Source organism: Pelobates fuscus, chromosome 4, assembly GCF_036172605.1.
Source record: "Pelobates fuscus isolate aPelFus1 chromosome 4, aPelFus1.pri, whole genome shotgun sequence".
Classification (NCBI taxonomy): Eukaryota; Metazoa; Chordata; class Amphibia; order Anura; family Pelobatidae; genus Pelobates; species Pelobates fuscus.
Genome location: NC_086320.1, coordinates 62,641,828 through 62,661,450, shown reverse-complemented (window position 1 = coordinate 62,661,450; position 19,623 = coordinate 62,641,828). Strand labels below are relative to the sequence as shown.

The window sequence follows — 19,623 nt, the reverse complement described above, 5'->3', positions numbered from 1 at the left end:
CAAATGACAATTTTCAGTTCTTTACAACTTATAAAGTGTTTTGAAACTTACTGTGCGTAATAATTTGGAACAGTGCATTGTAAGTTTTTTATGGTTTAAAAAAATACTGTTATCATTAGGAGGTTTGTTCAATAAAATTTGAATTGTACTCTTAATAGTTGATAACATGAGAATTATGCTGACTGTTATTTACATAAATTATTTAGGTAAATTAGAAAAATATAATTTGCATAATAATTTGGAACAGGGTGTATACATATATATATAGTAAATATTTACTATATTACATATATATATATATATATATATATATATACACACACACACAGTATCGCACAAAAGTGAGTACACCCCTCACATTTTTGTAAATATTTTATTATATCTTTTCATGTGAAGAAATGACACTCTGCTACAATGTAAAGTAGTAAGTGTACAGCCTATATAACAGTGTAAATTTGCTACCCCCCTCAAAATAACAACACACAGCCATTAATGTCTAAACTGCAACGAAAGTGAGTACACCCTTAAGTGGAAATGTCCGAATTGGGCCCAATTCGCCATTTTCCCTGTGCAGTGTCATGTGACCCGTTAGTGTTACAAAGTCTCAGGTGTGAATGGGGAGCAGGTGTGTTAAATTTGGTGTTATCGCTCTTACACTAACAAATACTGGTCACTGAAAGTTCAACATGGCACCTCATGGCAAAGAACTCTCTGAGGATCTGAAAAAAAGAATTGTTGCTCTACATAAAGATGGCCTAGGCTATAAGAAGATTGCCAAGACTCTCAAACTGAGCTGCAGCACGGTGGGCAAGACCATACAGTGGTTTCACAGGACAGGTTCCACTCAGAACAGGCCTAGCCATGGTCGACCAAAGAAGTTGAGTGCACATGCTCAGCTTCAAATCCATAGGTTGTTTTTGGGAGCCAGCATTGCTGCAGAGGTTGAAGGGGTGGGGGGTCAGCCTGTCAGTGCTCAGACCATACCTGAACACTGCATCAAATTGGTCTGCATGGCTGTGGTCCAGAAGGAAGCATCTTCTAAAGATAATACCCAAGAAAGCCTGCAAACAGTTTGCCGAAGACAAGCAGACTAAGGACATGGTTTACTGGAACCACGTCCTGTCGTCCGATGAGACTAAGATAAACGTATTTGGTTCAGATGGTGTCAAGCGTGTGTGGCGGCAACCAGGTGAGGAGTACAAAGACAAGTGTGTCTTGCTTACAGTCAAGCATGGTGGTGGGAGTGTCATAGTCTGGACCTGCATGAGTGCTGCTGGCACTGGGAAACTACAGTTCATTGAGGGAACCATGAATGCCAACATATACTGTGACATACTGAAGCAGAGCATGATCCCCTCCCTTTGAAGACTGGGCTGCAGGGGAGTATTCCAACATGATAACGACCCCAAACACACCTCCAAGACGACCACTGCCTTGCTATAGAAGCTGCAGGTAAAGGCTGGCTGATCATGTCTCTAGACATAAACCCTACTGGGCATCTGTGGGGCATCCTCAAACAGAAGGTGGGGGAGTACAAGGTCTCTAACATACACCAGCTCCGTGATGACATCATGGAGGAGTGGCAACCTGTGAAGCTCTGGTGAACTCCATGCCCATGAGGGTTAAGGCAGTGCTGGAAAAAAATGGTGGCCACACAAAATATTGACACTTTGGGCCCAATTTGGACATTTCCACTTAGGAGTGCACTTACTTTTGTTGCCAACAGTTTAGACATTAATGGCTGTGTGTTGAGTTATTTTGAGGGGACAGCAAATTTACACTGTTATACAGGCTGTACACTTACATTGTAGCAGAGTGTCATTTCTTCAGTGTTGTCACATGAAAAGATATAATAAAATATTTACAAAAATGTGAGGGGTGTACTCACTTTTGTGAGACACTGTATATATAATATTTACTATTGGCATGTTCCCTTTTTAATTCCAAAAATTGGTCTTTTTCTGGAAAAAAAATATTATACAGTAAGCACACAAGCTCACTGATACACAGGTTCACAGAGAGACAAGCTTATTGACACAAAACACAAACTCACTGATACACACAAATAGGCTCACTGACAGACAAAACTCTCTGACACACACACAAGCTTACTACAAACAAACTCACTGACACACACAATCTTACTACAGACAAGCTCACTGACACACACATGCTCACTACACACATATGCCCACTACAGACAAGCTCACTGACGTACACACGCTCACTACAAAGAAGCTTAGTTAGACACATGCTCACTACAGACAAGCTCACTGACACACACGCTCTACTGAGCATGTGTGTTTCAGTGAGCTTGTCAGTGACACACACACAAGCACACTGACACGCACATGCTCACTAAAGACAAGCTCACTGACACACACACACAAGCTCACTGACACATATGCTCACTAAATACAAGCTCACTGACACACACACACAAGCTCACTGACACATATGCTCACTAAATACAAGCTCACTGACACACACATGCTCACTAAATACAAGCTCACTGACATACACAAGCTCACTGCAGAAAAGCTCACTGACACACGCAAGTATGATATTAAAATATATGATAACCAAAACCCAAGCCGCCTAACTTTAAACCCTTACATAATATAATATTAAAATATATCATTGCCTCTTCCCAAGTCCCCCACCTAAGGTCCAATTATATATGTTAATACTATATTTATGTGGGGAGTTTGGCCACAAATATAAATGTCACAAATATCCTTGCCTCATTCCCAAGCCAGGTCTTTCCTGTCCTCCACTCTTTCCTGCGCTGCCCCCTCCCTCTATCTAATACATTGCTGCCCCTCCCCCGCAATCTAATACACTGCTGACCCCCTCCCCCATCTAAAACTCTGCTAACCTGCCACCCTCATCTAATACACTGTTGATCCCCTCCCCCACAATCTAATACAGTGCTGACACCCTCCCCCACAATCTAATACACTGCGGATCCCCTCCCCCATCTAATACACTGCTGACCCCATCCCCCTATCTAATACACTGCTCACCCCCTCCCCAAGTAATGCACTCCCCAAATCTAAAACACAATAGGTCCCCCAAGACCCTTTTCCCTTACCTGTACTTCAAGATACAGACAAGACAGTCCTGTCTGGGCTCAGCTCTCTCTTGCAGTACAGTGATCAGTGGCATTCTGCACAAGCAGAACTGGCACTGTGTGCAGGGGGGGAGGGATGCTGCAGCTACGCCGCGCACTGTAACTCTGCCACTGCACATCCACTGGGTATGATGTCATATGCCTTATGCTGTTCATATCCGGCGGCTGCCGTAGGAAAAATCTTTGTGCTTTTCTGGCCATCAGCCACAGGAGCATCGGCCATGGCCTGCCATGCGGCTGTGGGAGGACAAACAGGAAAAAAACAACTCCTGTCTTGTAGCTTTGTGCAGCCACAGCTCAAAGTGGCCCCAGGGCAAATTACCAGTCCGGCCCTGGTTGCAGGACAAAGATGTGAATTGTTACGTATAATTTTGTTTATTACACCTCACAAACACATATATATGTTATGTTCAGGGGTTAATAAACATTGCATTAAACAGTGTGCTAAGTGATAATAAATACTAAAAAAAAACTGGATTCTACTGTATGGTAGAATAACTGACCTCATGGGCATCTTTTTAAAGGACCACTCCACAGACCATAACCACAACATCTCACTGTAGTGGTTATGGTGCCAGGAATGCCCTGGCAACCCCAATTATAAGTAGTCAAACCATTTTTGACTTATTACTCTCCTTAGGAACTTCGAACTCTCTGGTGTTAGTATTGGATACATGGAGAAGTATGAGGTGGACCCCTAGTAGGAACTCAAACCAATAAAAAACATTTTGACTACTAACACTGGGGTGGGGTAAACAACGAGCTGTAGTGGTGGTTGTCCTTGGAGTTTTCCTTTACAAGTAGTAGATTCATAGAAACATGTTCACAATGTATATTTCTTGTTCTCCTGACATATTGACAAACTAATTATAATTATCATCATATAGACTATGGGCAGTTTGCACTGAACTCTGCATATTTTCCTATCAATGTACATTTTCTTGTGTGATTTGTTTTTTAAAATTAAGTAGTATTTGTCCTGAGCATGTACTATTTTTGTTATGATTTCATTCAGGTGCCCGGCAGATAAAGTTGAAGTGACAAATAATGTGACTGGGCACAAGCGTTGCTACCCTTCCCCATGTACGCGGTGGAGCTGTCGGAATGGCGGCACTTGTGTGGCCCAATCCCACCAGAAGTATATGTGCCAATGCAAGGATGGCTACAAAGGAAGGTTATGTGAAAGCATCCAGATAAGAGCAGGAAAATCTGTTGGACTCAGCTCTGGCTCCATATTAGCCATCAGCATGTGCCTACTTATCTTCATAGGTACCACTGTGAGCAATGAGATTCCACTCTTTTCTAGAATGATTGTCATTTCAGTGACTAAAATGTTTGCTTGCTGGTTCTATAGGCCTTTATTTATGGAACCTTAAAAGATCACTTAGCTCGAATAGTTTCGGAACGTGATAGTTTAGTATAAATGAAACTCATAAAATATACTATGTCCAAACCTAATTTAGTTGTCCAGGATTTTCAAATTCATGAGAGTGGGGGAAGAGAAGGTAGAAGACAGATATAGGAATAAGTAGGAAACAAACAAGCGAGGTGAGAGATCTGTGCCATCTGAGCTACCCGATAGAAGAATGCAGAGTTTCAGGTCTTATAACACACAGGACTGGTCACACCCATATAGTTACACACAGTACTTTGGGGACTACTTTGTCCCTGCATTTCTCCTCCGCCTGACTTTTTTTAGACACAAGGCGGAGTCTAAGAGTCAATCCTTGCAGCTGTCACCATTGAAGACTGCAGGGAATTGGCTGTGGCCAGACTGCAGGATCCTCCATAGACCTCAATGCTGTTCTCTTGCACAAATTTAGGAGAATACAGCAGTGACGTCAGCGCCAAAGAGGACCATGTCTGAAGAAAATGGTGGCACCCCCGAGGGACAGGTTCAAATAAGTAAACTCCCCCTCCCCCACAGTACCACCAGCAGCAATGTCACCGTCTGGGACTTTGCGAATTTGGCAATATAGAAACATAGAATGTGATGGCAGATAAGAACCATTTGGCCCATCTAGTCTGCCCAATTTGCTGGTTCTATAGGCCTTTATTTATGGAACCTTAAAAGATCACTTAGCTCGAATAGTTTCAGAACGTGATAGTTTAGTGTAAATGAAAGTCATAAAAATATACTATGTCCAAACATAATTTAGTTGTCCAGGATTTTCAAATTCATGAGAGTGGGGGAAGAGAAGGTAGAAGACAGATATAGGAATAAGTAGGAAACAAACAAGCGAGGTGAGAGATCTGTGCAATCTGAGCTACCCGATAAAAGAATGCAGAGTTTCAGGTCTTATAACACACAGGACTGGTCACACCCATATAGTTACACACAGTACTTTGGGGACTACTTTGTCCCTGCATTTCTCCTCCGCCTGACTTTTTTTAGACACAAGGCGGAGTCTAAGAGTCAATCCTTGCAGCTGTCACCATTGAAGACTGTAGGGAATTGGTTGTGGCCAGACTGCAGGATCCTCCATAGACCTCAATGCTGTTCTCTTGCACAAATTTACGAGAATACAGCAGTGACGTCAGCACCAAAGAGGACCATGTCTAAAGAAAATGGTGGCACCCCCGAGGGACAGGTTCAAGTAAGTAAACTCCCCCTTCCCCACAGTACCACGAGCAGCAATGTCACCGTTGGGGACTTTGCGAATTTGGCAACATAGAAACATAGAATGTGATGGCAGATAAGAAACATTTGGCCCATCTAGTCTGCCCAATTTTTAAAATACTTTAATTATTAGTTGGCCTTATCTTATAGTTAGGATAGGCTTATGCATATCCCACGCATGCTTAAACTACTTTACTGTGTTAACCTCTATCACTTCAGCTGGAAGGCTATTTCACGCATCCACTACCCTCTCAGTAAAGTAATACTTCCTGATATTAATTTTAAACCTTTGCCCCTCTAATTTCAGACTATGTCCTCTTGTTGTGGAAGTTTTTCTTCTTTAAATATAGTCTCCTCCTTTACTGTGTTGATTCCCTTTATGTATTTAAATGTTTCTATCCTATCCCCCCTGTCTTGTCTTTCCTCCAAGCTATATATGTTAAGATCCTTTAACCTTTCCTGGTAAGTTTTATCCTGCAATCCATGAATCAGTTTAGTAGTATCAATATCCTTCTGGAGATACGGTCTACAGGTCTACAGTACTGTGTACAATACTCCAAGTGAGGTTTCACCAGTGTTCTGTACAATGCCACGAGCACTTCCCTCTTTCTACTGCTAATACCTCTCCCTATACAACCAAGCATTCTACTAGCATTTCCTGCCTCTATATTACATTGTCCGTCTACCTTTAAATCATCATAAAAAAATCACCCCTAAATCCCTTTCCTCAGATGTTCTGTACTCTGCCCTTGAGTTTTTACGTCCAAGATGCATATGCACATTAAATGTCCGTTGCCACAACTCTGACCATTTTTTTAGTTTACCTAAATCATTTGCCATTTGGCTTATCCCTCCTGGAACATCAATCCTGTTACATATCTTAGTATCATCAGCAAAAACCTTCTATGTGCAACAGTGTCAAAAGCCTTACTGAAATCTAGGTAAGCAATGTCTACTGCACCACCCCAATCTATTATTTTAGTTACCCAATCAAAAAAACCAATAAGATTAGTTTGGCATGATCTCCCTGAAGTAAACCCATGTTGTCTCTGATCTTGAAATCTATGTGTTTTTAGATCTTCAACAATCCGATCCTTTAACATGGTTTCCATTACTTTCCCCACTCCTGAAGTAAGGCTTACTGGCCTATAGTTGCCCGACTCCTCCCTACTACCTTGTGAATGGGCACAACATTCGCTTACTTCCAATCTTCTGGGACTACTCCTGTTAACAATGATTGGTTAAATAAATCTGTTAATGGTTTTGCTAGTACACCACTAAGCTCTTTTAATAACTTTGGGTGTATTCCATCAGGTCCCATTGACTTATGTCTTTACTTTTGAAAGTTGAAATAGAACCTCTTCCTCTGTAAACTCATTTGTCCTTTTTCTTAGCTTAGGCCCCTTTCCTTCATTTCAGCTGTAAATACTGAGCAAAAATATTCATTGAGGCAATCAGCTAGACCTTTATCCTCTTCTACATACCTTCCTTCTTTTGTTTTTAATCTAACTAATCCTTGTTTTACTTTCCTTTTCTCATTTATGCATCTAAAAAATGCCTGGTCTCTCTCTCTCCCACATCCCCTCCTGGTCTCTCTTTCTCTCTCCCATCCCCTCCTGATCTCTCTCTCTCTCCCCCCTTCCCCTCCTGGTCTCTCTCTCTCCCCCCCCTTCCTCTCCTGGTCTCCCTCTCCCCCCCTTCCCCTCCTGGTCTCTGTCTCCACCCCCTTTCCCTCCTAGTCTCTCTCTCCACCTCCTTCCCCTCCTAGTCTCTCTCTTTCCCCCCTTCCCCTCCTGGTCTCTCTCTCTCTCCCCTCTTCATCGCCTGGTCTCTCTCTCCCCCCTTCATCTCCTGGTCTTTCTCTCCCCCCTTCCACTCCTGGTATCTCTCTCCCCCTTTCCCCTCCTGGTCTGTATCTCTCCCACATCCCCTCCTGGTCTCTCTTTCTCTCTCCCCATCCCCTCCTGATCTCTCTCTCCCCCCTTCATCTCCTGGTCTCTCTCCCCCCTTCATCTCCTGGTCTCTCTCTCTCTCCCTCCCTTCCACTCCTGGTATCTCTCTCCCCCCTTCCCCTTCTGGTCTCTCTCTCTCTCTCTCTTCCCCTTCCCCTCCTGGTCTCTCTCTCCACCCCCTTCCCCTCCTAGTCTCTCCCTCCACCCCCTTCCCCTCCTAGTCTCTCTCTCTCCCCCTTCCCCTCCTGGTCTCTCTCTCTACCCCTTGCCCTCCTGGTCTCACTCTCCCCCCTTCATCTCCTGGTCTCTCTCTCCCCCCTTCATCTCCTGGTCTCTCTCTCCCGCCCTTCTACTCCTGGTATCTCTCTCCCCCCCCTTCCCCTCCTGGTCTCTGTTTCCCCCCTTCTCCTCCTGGCCTCTCCCTCACCCCTTGTCTCTCTCTCTCTCTCCCCTCTTTGTCTCTCTCTCTCCCCCCTTCCCCTCCTGGTCTCTCTCCTCCCTTCCCATTCTGGCCTCTCTCTCTCCCCCCCTTTGTTTCTCTCTCTCTGTCCCCCTTCCCCTCTTAGTCTCTCTCTCTCTCCCCTTTGCCCTCCTGGTCTCTCTCTCCCCCTTCATCTCCTGGTCTCTCTCTCCCCCCTTCATCTCCTGGTCTCTCTCTTCTCCCCCTTTCCCTCCTAGTCTCTCTCTTCTCCCCCTTTCCCTCCTAGTCTCTCTCTCCACCTCCTTCCCCTCCTAGTCTCTCTCTTTCCCCCCTTCCCCTCCTGGTCTCTCTCTCTCTCTCCCCTCTTCATCTCCTGGTCTCTCTCTCCCCTCTTCATCTCCTGGTCTCTCTCTACCCCCATCATCTCCTGGTCTCTCTCTCCCCCCCTTCTACTCCTGGTATCTCTCTCCCCCCTTCCCCTCCTGGTCTCTGTTTCCCCCATTCTCCTCCTGGCCTCTCCCTCCCCCTTGTCTCTCTCTCTCTCCCCCCTTTGTCTCTCTCTCTCTCCCCCCTTCCCCTCCTGGTCTCTCTCTCTCCTCCCTTCCCATCCTGGCCTCTCTCTCTCCCCCCTTTGTCTCTCTCTCTCTGCCCCCTTCCCCTCCTAGTCTCTCTCTCCACCCCCTTCCCCTCCTAGTCTCTCTCTCTCCCCCTTCCCCTCCTGGTCTCTCTCTCTCCCCTTTGCCCTCCTGGTCTCTCTCTCCCCCCTTCATCTCCTGGTCTCTCTCTCCCCCCTTCATCTCCTGGTCTCTCTCTCCCCCTTCCACTCCTGGTATCTTTCTCCCCCCTTCCCCTTCTGGTCTCTCTTTACCCCCCTTCTCCTCCTGGTCTCTCCCTCCCCCCTTGTCTCTCTCTTTCCCCCCTTTGTCTCTCTCTCTTCCCCCTTCCCCTCCTGGTCTCTCTCTCTCCTCCCTTCCTATCCTGGCCTCTCTCTCCCCCCCCCTTTGTCTCTCTCTCTCTCTGTCCCCCTTCCCCTCCTGGTTTCTCTTTCTCCCCCACTTTGTGTGTGTGTGTCTCTCTCTCCCCCCCTTTGTCTCTCTCTCTCTAGCCCCCTTTCACGCTTGGTCTCTATCTCCTCCCCTTCCCCTGGTGGTCTCTCTCCCACTCCCCCCCTCCCCTGGTGGTCTCTCTCTCCCACTCCCACGGTGCTCTCTTTCCCACTCCCCCCTCCACTGGTGGTCTCTCACCCACTCCCCTGGTGGTCTGTCTCTCTCCCACTCCCCCCATTCCCCCCCTCCACTGGTGGTCTCTCTCTCTCCCACTCCCCCCCTCCCATGGTGGTCTCTCTCTCTCTCCTACTCCCCCCCGGTGGTCTCTCTCTCCCACCCCGGTGGTCTCTCTCCAACTCCCCCCCCCCTTGTGTGCCTCCTACCTCAATGTAGTGTGGCGAGACGGCGCGGACCGCGGTACAGGAATTGTGTTTCCTGTACCTGGCCAGACTGACAGGAAGTGCTCACTGAGCCACGCTACACTGAGTGACTGGTAGGAGGGAGTGCTGTGCGCTTTCCTTCTACCGGGTCACTCAAATCTGGTGCCCTCCCTGCCGGTGGGCCCTAGACGACTTCCTAAGTCCCCTATAGGACACGCCGGCCCTGCTGGGAGGAAGGATGGATGGATGGACTTATGTATGTGCTGCTCTGTCCATTTGATTTGTACTTTATTCTTTGGCCGGAAGCTGCAGTTACAATAGTTAGATAAATGATTATCTAATGTTGTTAGCTTTGTTGTTGCAGCCTTGTTGGTCTCCTACACAGTGTGGAGCCAATGGGGGAGGTCCAAGTTCCGCAAAGGAGGAGTTTATCACATCCCTGCAGAGCATGAAAGCTGGGAGGACATCCGAGAGAACGTCTTAAATTACAATGAAGAAGGAGGAGGAGAACATGACCAGGTAAGTGTAATGAGAATGCAGAAATTCTCATACAAGTAATGACACATACTAACAAAGTATCAGCCTCTAAACCATAGTTTTACTGGTAACAGAGCAGGTTGGCATAGATTAAGCAATTGTACAGCGCTGCCGAATATGTTGGCGCACAATAAATATCTAAATAAATATAGAATGTCATGCCAGTTTCTGGTCTTTTGATATTATTATAATTAAACTGTTAAGAGGTTAAATCAGGTGCAAGTTGGTTTAAAGAGACACTCCGGACCACTAAAGCATTTTAGGTTGCTGAAATGCCTTATACGTGAGGAATGTGTTCTCTTTTTTTCCATTTAAATAAAAAGTGTAGTGGCACTTTTATAAATTAACCCTGTTACAACCCCCCTAATGTCAATCAAACAGCAGGTTCTGTTACTTACTGGTTTGGTTAGCTCAGTGGAGCAAAACTCAAAAGACAGCAATTGCCCTGAGCACCTGTTCTGCAAAGGTGCTTCTCATTGAGCTGCTTTGGGAAGTCTGTGATTAGACAGCCACAGAAAGCCCAGGCGGGGTAAGAAGGGGAGGGCTTGCAAAGGCTCTAGACAAGAGAACTGTAATCTACAATGAACAAAATGCATAATTAAATCCTTGCATGATTTCATTGGGGATGTATCTACTAAACATAAATTGTCTTTTTTTTTTATTTATAGGCAATTTTCCCTTTAAAATGTTCCGATTGATTTGAGGGTAGGACCCCAACAACCTTGTTAATATGTTTTTCTCTGTCAGTCTGCATCTAGAAATATTCTTAAATGCAGGGGTGTCCAAAACTGATGTAGAAAGGATAGTGGGAGTTGTTATTCTAGATCAGCTGGGACTTTACCTGATGATCACCCCTAATATGTGCATTTAGCTTTGCAGAATCTCTTGGCGCAATGTAGACAAAGAGTTACAATAAATTAATCTATCCCCTCCAGCAGCAGCATTCATGTTTGTTTGATGTGCGGTGCCACATATGGGGAAGAGGAGCCCTGTCTGTTACGCAATGCAGCCAGGTCAATAGACAGCATTTTGCTCCAGCTGGATGCCTTCTGTGCTTCTTCCAACCAATGGCTGGCAAGGAATTCTGGGAGATATAGTCCCACAGCAGCTGGAGGACCAAGGTTGGGCACCCCTGTTCTATGGGTTTTCCATGCCTGCGTTGTGAATACTGGACATGTTTTTTCCCTTTGTGTTATTTTAACAAGTTTAAAAAAGGGCTAAATATGGCTTTAATAGTGTACCTAAACTTTGAATCTCTTGAGGACTAGTGGATATGTAATGACACTGGTATGTCACTTGGTCCCTTAAGGGCACTCCAGGCACCCAAATAAATTAGGGGAAAGGCAGGAAATGGGTTACAGTTAGTTATGCTGCATTTTGCTTTTCTATTGAGTTTAATGGGCTTTATTCTTATTTTTTTAAAATATATTTTAGCCAGAATTAGTTTTGCTGAGGGCAGTACTAACCATAAGGCTACCATAGGTGGCTGCCTTGTGTCCCTAGGTTAGACAAAGGCCCGGGAATCATGCCATGCTTTGCCCCATTCACCATCCCCTATTAAGAATACTTGTGGAATCTAAAGCCTTATCTGGTTTTTGCTCCTTAACCCCTTAAGGACCAAACTTCTGGAATAAAAGGTAGTCATGATATGTCACACATGTCATGTGTCCTTAAGGGGTTAAACCAACGCTGACGTCACAGGTTTATTCACTAACCTGGGTATTGTTGGGAATTGACTAGGTAATTTAAAGTTAGGCCAACAAAGTTAAAAAAAAAAATTCTCCTATTTTACCAACTTGACTGTTTTTCCAATTTGAACTCTCTTTGTCAAATGTCTACAATTCTTATTTTAGTGAATAACCCTGCTTGTATTTAAATTTTTTACTTAACAAAATATTATTGTATATGATGTAAGACTTGGGTTGTAGTTGAGTTGTCAGAATCCTGCAGTAGAAAACGCATAACTGAACTGCAACTCCCAGAGATATTCTGTTTTAGCGTTAGGATTGTTCCTTTAACCCTATCTATGAATCCAGGATCCTCCTATAAACCTCATACAAAAAAAAAAAAAAAATGTCTCCAGTCCTCTCTTGCTGCTGCTCCGTTCCACCCCCAGGAGACTGTCAGTGACACAGTCCCCCCTTCCTGTCCAGATGAAATTGGCAAATGCGTCAATCAAATGTGGCAATTTTACAATATAATGCCTCTCAAAATGAAGCATTAGACTAATAGACTATAGAAGATCTCCCTTCTGCTTGAACAATTGTTCAGGCGGAATGAAACGGAAAGCCCTCCTGGCTGTAAGCTTGACTGCTAGGGGGTGTTCCAAAATGAACTCATTATTTGCCAATTTCTTTTGAAATTAGAACTTCTATGAACTGGGACAAGGTGGACACACTAAAGCACTTTAGAGGGGGTTAATCCTTGCTTGCTATTGTAGTGGTTATGATGCTAGTAGGTAGTAGGGTGGACTCCCTGTGTTTGTATCAAACCACACTTTCCAACAGTTTGATAGAAACCTTAAGGTCCCAAGGCACCTGCACCCTGGACACAACTCCCTGAATTGATAAATCAATTTCTTCAACTTTGCACTAATATACTGCTGCCATTGTAAATTTAGTCGAAGGGCTGCAGTGGCTACAGGAAGAAAACTTTTTTTTTACACATTATATTTTTGTTTAGTATCTTTTCATGTTTTAATACACATTTGTAATGCATAAAAAGAATAAAAGGAGTAAAAGGAGCCTGGAGTGTCCCTTTAAGGTGATAATTTTAAACGTCACGTGATATATGTATTTATGATATAATGCTTTTACTTAAATACCTATTGTCTGTATGGTTGACTATGCGTGCATCAAGATAAAGAGTTATAAAAACAGGCAGCTATAACCCTGCATTCCTAGCTCAGGTTATACAGAACTTATTCAACTTATTTAGTTTGTGTTAACAAGCTTTGTGGAATGGGAGGAGCACACACTATACCTTTAATTTAACCCCTTTTCGGTCATGTTTTAAAGGGAAACTCATTTGATTTCACATGGGCAGTGCATGAGTTTCACATACTGCAGGGCAGCACTTTCAAGCCCTGTCCAATATCGTGAAGAACTCATAGTGAAGAACTCATAAGGACCCTGAAAAGATCTGCTGATCTAAAAACCTAACATTGAATTCGTCAGAACTGCTTAAAGCAAACTGCGTTAGCTATTGGCATCACAGGATGTCGTACCTTTATATATTTTCTTGTTATTATCAACATTTATTTATTAAGCGCCAATATATTCTGCAGAGCTAAACAATTAAAGAAAGGGCTGACTGTAAGGAAGTAAACAATATATATTTAGAGTGGAATTCAAAACCTTGCCTGTGAGCTTACAATCCATCCTTTCTAACACATTTGTACAACAGTATTCTGTTAAATAGCAAGATATCTAAGTAGCTTGTGATTATCCATGATGTAACCATAATTATTGTCCAAGATGTTACCAGAACAACTTGATTTAGATTAAGTAGTTATGGTGACTGGTGTGTCCCTTTAAGTCTGTGAAAGTTTAGCCTCCCTACCACAAATTTACATTAATGAAATTAGTGTCACCTACCAGATAGGTGTGTTGACTTTAAATCCATAGTTTGCATATCTAGACTCTCTGCAATAAATGGGAGTTCAGGGTGTCCCTTTAAGAGTTTGCCCTTGCTTTTGCCCTGAAAACACAGAGGTGAAGAAACTACAAACTAACATCATAGTTACAGTCCTATGCTGTAATACATAAAAAGCAATAACACGTTTTATATTTACTATAATTAGATTAAACAAAAGACTGATTTGATTACTAGCTGCCGTGAAGAGCACTTTTAGTTTTTATATTTGGTGTAGCTTTAATATCCTCTCTTGATGATGCATACATGTTGTATATGTAACAATCACTGGTCCTGGTATAATATATATTTTTTCAGAAACCCTTTACTCATGACCTTTTACGTCCACTGATCAAACCTTTCTTTTTCTTCTTTTTTTCTAGAATGGATATGACCTACACAAACTGAAGAAGCCTTTGCGGATAAACATGCAGAATCTCTGTTTGGCATCCAACAACCCCCCACCTTTCATGGTACATCTGAGTTTGGAGAGTCACCTCAATGTGCCAACCCGAAAATCACCAGAGGAAATCGGAGAAACTGGGCCTAGAGTCCCTAGCATTCATGACTACGTGTCCCAAATAGTAGGGGCTGGAGACTATGACCTAAAAAGCCATTCAGGTGATGTTCTCCATAGTTATTTTATGGAAGGCCACGGTTCCTCAGCTGGAAGCCTCAGTTCACTGGACTCTTTAGCTGTTGAGGAAGATGTGAATTCTGACTATCTCAGTGGATGGGGCTCAAAGTTCGACAGGCTTAAAGAACTTTACCAGGCCTCAGACAGCCAGGTTTAAGAACTTACAATATGGAAACACATGACAGAGACAGGCCACATACATTCTGAAGCTAAAACATTGAAAGGACACATTAATTGATATGCCTGGTTGACAGACCCTTTTTCATGTGGTATGTAAAAAATACATTTGTTAGTTACAGTTTTGTTTCTTCTGGGGAAAACAAAAAACAGTGTGTTTCCTTTATTTCGTTTGTGTGAGGTTAGTTATGGATGCACCACTAGAGATTAACAGCAAGTGAAATGCCTCTTGATTAATTTGTAATCAGAGGAACTATTTTACAACTGGCCCAGAGAATATTCCAGTTCATGTAGGTGGTAAGGTGGGATTCAGAAGCTGCCATGTACCAGTCCACCCAGCTCTTCTCCTTTGTCACTCACTTTATCTTATCAGTTGGGACACATCATATATACAGGCCTCTCAACCATTGTGATTTTGGTGGGTACTTCCCTGGCGTCCCGATTTTAAGGGCTTAATGGAACTGTCCTCATTAGACGCACTCACACGATGTTCAAGGTACTAGGATCCTGCAGAGGGCACTAAAGCAGTGCTCCTTGTATGGTCTGCCCTCAGTGGGCTGGCCATAGATGGTAGACAGGCAGCCTGACGTGCATTTATGCCAAGCTGACCTGCCAGTAATTTGGCCTGCTGTCAAAGCCAGCCTACTTTACCCTCCTCCAACTGGTGTCCCGCTTCTCTGGATGCTGAAGTTGGGAGGTATGTATATAGGAGGGTTGTAGTCAATGCATGTGATATCATAATGTTAAAAAAAGGTATCAGAGAGCAATCTCATGGACACTATCCCATCCTGCATATCTGCCATTTAACTGCTTAATGATTAGTGAGTTTAAAGAACTAGGGCAAGTTTAAAATCTTGTTAGTTCCTTTTATGGGCCAGTCATTACTCGCTAAAATGAATGTCACTATTGTTACCAAGTACTGACTGATTATCGAACTCAAATTTTTAACCGCAGCTACATGGCAGCTGAATCTGACAGCTAGTAAATACTATTAGCTCTCTTTATTTTCTATGGGAGGTGCTAATTCCTTCCTAGATACTGCTTTCCAACTAGTTTAAAGCCCTGTTGCTACCTATTACCAGCTTTAACTAACCCAAAAAACTGCCTCTGGCCTGTACATCCTATTGCAAAAAAAAGTCTTGTTCCAGCTCTGGAACCGACCAGACACTACTTGCCTATCATTACTGGCCACACAGAGTGAAGTGCGCAAGCTCAGGTATGTGTTTATGTGCTTTACCAGCAAGTCACTAATGTGAGTGTGGTTTGACTCTGTAGCGGAAGCCGTTATTAGCGATATGCTACAAAAATGTAACAACAATGTTGTAAATCTGGTGGTCAATTCTAGCTGCAACAAACTACTGGCAATTATTAATAGTAACAGTTACGGTAGCCATTTACTGATAAGGCTGTAAAGCTAACCTAAGTGGGGGCATATGTCTCTACACCAAACCTGTTCTTTGTACAGAGTTATAAGATCACAGTACTTTCCATGACAGCTACTAGTATTGCAAAAGGGATTATTCTAGGCTATTGTGCTGAAAAGCAGCTGCACAACCCACAAACAAATGAACAGGGCAGAGGGGCGAGACTTCCTGCTAGCAATTAATCTTCGAACTGGCCCAACAATTCCCAAAGTTAACCTTGCTTAGAACCATAGTGTGATTATATGAACTAATCTTTAGCCTCTACCTGCGCACAACAATCAAAACAGCTTTACAACAAGCCAGACGTTAAACACAGATAAATCAATAAAAATGCTAAAACATAAGAAAGTGTGTATCTTTAACACCTAAATGTGGTGCAAAAATGGGGGTCTGAAACTGCAATTCTAAAGGATTATATTGTAAGTATTTTCATGCTGTTAAAATAAAAGTGTCAAAGGAACATTCCAAGCGCTATATTTGTGCTGTAGTGGTTATAGTGCCAGGAGTGCCCTGATGTCCCCCAGTGTAAGTAGTCAAACCATTTGCTAATTGTTTGACTTCTTGCCTGATGGCTGGTGGATGTTGTTCACTTATGTCAGTGAAAGCCAGAAGCTTCTGCTTGGAGCTTCCATTAGCTGTCCTTGGCTAAGAGTATTAGCGAATCCTTCTGAACCAATGAGCTAAGTCCTGCACTATTGAGCTCAGAGCTGAGAGCTTATGGCTCTCATAGAGGCAGGGACCAGCGTTCGGCAGACCAGGGGTAAGAAGTCAGACCGTTTGGAAAAGGTTTGAATACGTACGTTGGTGGTGGTGCCAGGGCACTCCTGACACTATAACCACTACAGTGTGCAGTAGCTGGGACTGGTACAGAACTAGGTCTATCCTAACTCGGACTAGAAGGAGGACACAAAAATGATAATGAATAATTAAGAGACAAATTCAATGTCAGGGACTGAGCCTGGTACTCTGGAAACAGGAATATAATACTTGTGGTCAGTCTGGTACACATACACTGGACAGGAATAACTTGTGGCCAATGATGCAGCCTAGTTAGTAATACTGGAAAGAGGACAGGAACAAGTTGAAGTCAATAATCACAGCCAGGTCAGGAGCAGAAATCATGTAACAAACGCACTTATGGGTTTTGAGAAACCATGAAAGGGTCAAGCGATTACACAAGCTTATATAGGCTCATGTCCTTGCATCAGTTGTGTCATTGGCACATGCCCTATGCTGAAAAGTGCACTATCTCAATGCAAACATGAATACATTGCAGAAAGGACACATAACTGAGGGCAAAATAAAAATACCAACACCAAATACAGGAGGGAAACATGAAAGAAAAGGAAACAAAAAAGATCATCTATTGGCTGTTAAAAAGCATTCGTGGAGATGCATCCAGCAGTTCTTTTTTTTGTTTTATTTTTTTTAAAACATATATTACATTCACCAAACACTGAATTGTAAAATTTAGGCTAAAACAGAGAATGTTTCCAAATCAAATGTTACCTACATTCGGTGTTGTTGGTAAATAAACCTCTTGAAACGGGCAGTTTAACGTCCTACAGCATTAGATCTATTCCTCTGGCCTTGTATTCAGTGGCATCATTAGGACTGGGAGTGTGAAACCATTATCAACATTATTCCCTGTATAGAGCAAGAAAAAAGTCTGGGTGATAAAGGAGACCAGCTGAGATAAGGGAGAACTCAGAAGTTAGAACAAATTAATGAAATAGAACACATAAAAACAAAAGCTGAAATTAAAGTGTTTACCAGAAGCCCTATGCCACCTATCTGACCCTCACATTATTTTCCTAAGCGGTCTGAAATAGACCTTGCCATGAAGCAGTTAAAGATCTTTTGTTTATTGTGGCCATGCTCTACAGAAAACTGTTACTGTTGCCACTAGGTGGCAATATATACTGACAATACATCACCTTCACTCATAACTACCTGAATTGTTACAACTCTAGAAATACACCATTAAATAAAATGTTGAAAGTCCCCTATAACTCCTGTTATTTTTATTTTAGGAAATGCTACATTTCCCTTTAAATGTATATGAAAGATTAAGCAGTCACAGTTCAATCCAGTCCTCATCTCTTAATGCTCTCTGAATTGTGACCAGCAGGTGAACAAGCTTTTTTTCAGTGACTGAAATGAGCAAATACAGTTGTGTGGACTTCTGCATTTAAATATAATAAAATAATTATTCTTCAGAGCTGATAAACAAATAAGGGGTAAATAAAAAGTGTCACGGCTGTTTCAATGCCAAAATGTTGTTGTGTTTTCTGATGTCTTTTTTTGCCCCTAGTAATGAATGTGGAAGTGGTAACATCGTCAGAACAAAAAGAACCAAAATTTCAGGAAGAGTTATACATAGTGTCAGAAAGGTGGATTATTTAGGTACATTACAGATAAAGTGGACAAATGTCACCAATGCATAAAGGGTGGAGCAACAGTTGCATACAAAATAAAATTGTGCATGTGCACAAAACAGGCACAAATGTGAAAGCAAATGTATGAATTGAAATAAGTATAGATGTAGTCCTAAATACTGCTCAGTAATAGAAGCCAAACCAAAAAATTAGATAACAGGTTGCACCAAAAAGTAAAACATCACAATATAAAATAGCTACAATGAAAACATAAAAATATATTTTAAAAAAATAAAATAAAAAAGACAAGATAAAAAATATAAAATATGTCAACAGTCCAAAGTCTATATGTAGGAGTAAAAAATAAATACCACTATAAATAGGGCAAAACACAACAGAGACTTCCAGGTGAACAATCTTTTCTTGTTAGGAAAAACTCGGTAAAAAATCTTGTTTTATAATGGAATCTGTATAGATATATAAAAAAGAAAGCAAAACAAAGGATTAAATGGTACAGTATGCCAATACAAGTAGAACTAATGCAGCATATAGTAATGGCTTACTCACATTTGTTAGAGCTATAATCGGCTTTAGCGTAGACAGCATTTAGTGGTATAGATCTGCAAATAAAATAAAAAGCACAAACTAGTGATCTCTGTAAACAAGTACAAGGGGAGCCTCCACCAGTTATTTTTTTATTTGTATTTTCAATTCTTTATTTTGGGTGTGCACGGAATGAACATATAGCCTGAGTGCACCACATCAGCGACTTCAGGTAGAATAGGTAAACAATGGCATTGCCATGGCATTCGTTATACAGGCACATTTTTATAATAATAATATGATCTCTAGTACAATAGTTTAGATTTGCGTTTGGTTCCATTATGTTAGCATAAAGCACATGTCTTGAAGAAATAGGTAGAGGAGAGACAAAGGAGGGGAACATGGCTTGTGCAGAGAATATACGTTCAAGCTTATACTAGGGAGCTCCTGTTAGGCTGATTGACAAGGTAGTAATGCATCTCACTTGTCTGCATAAGCGGTGATTAAATGATTGCTTGTTACGCTAGCTTTAAGGTGTGGGTAGCTTAATCCCTTAAGGACCAAACTTCTGGAATAAAAGGGAATCATGACATGTCACACATGTCATGTGTCCTTAAGGGGTTAAAGACAAAGAGCAAGACATAAAAGCAGTGTTAACAGTGAGAGTATGCTTTGCTGTTTAGAATGTCCACCCCATGTTGGGCCCATGTCAGCTAGGCGAGTGTCCGTGTAGGCATGCTTG

At 42.6% G+C, this 19,623-nt stretch overlaps 1 protein-coding gene across 1 annotated transcript in view; it reads left to right on the top strand.

The window, feature by feature from the left end:
- The window catches only part of LOC134608424 (neural-cadherin-like), an 88,427-nt gene extending 73,499 nt beyond the window's left edge, over positions 1 to 14,928 (top strand). Inside the window, exons 31-33 of the mRNA XM_063451225.1 lie at positions 4,149 to 4,402; positions 9,917 to 10,071; positions 14,106 to 14,928. Coding sequence (XP_063307295.1) covers positions 4,149 to 4,402; positions 9,917 to 10,071; positions 14,106 to 14,516 — 820 coding nt within the window. The 3' untranslated portion in view covers positions 14,517 to 14,928. The remainder of the gene's footprint in view (positions 1 to 4,148; positions 4,403 to 9,916; positions 10,072 to 14,105) is intronic.
- The last annotated feature ends 4,695 nt before the right edge of the window (positions 14,929 to 19,623 follow it).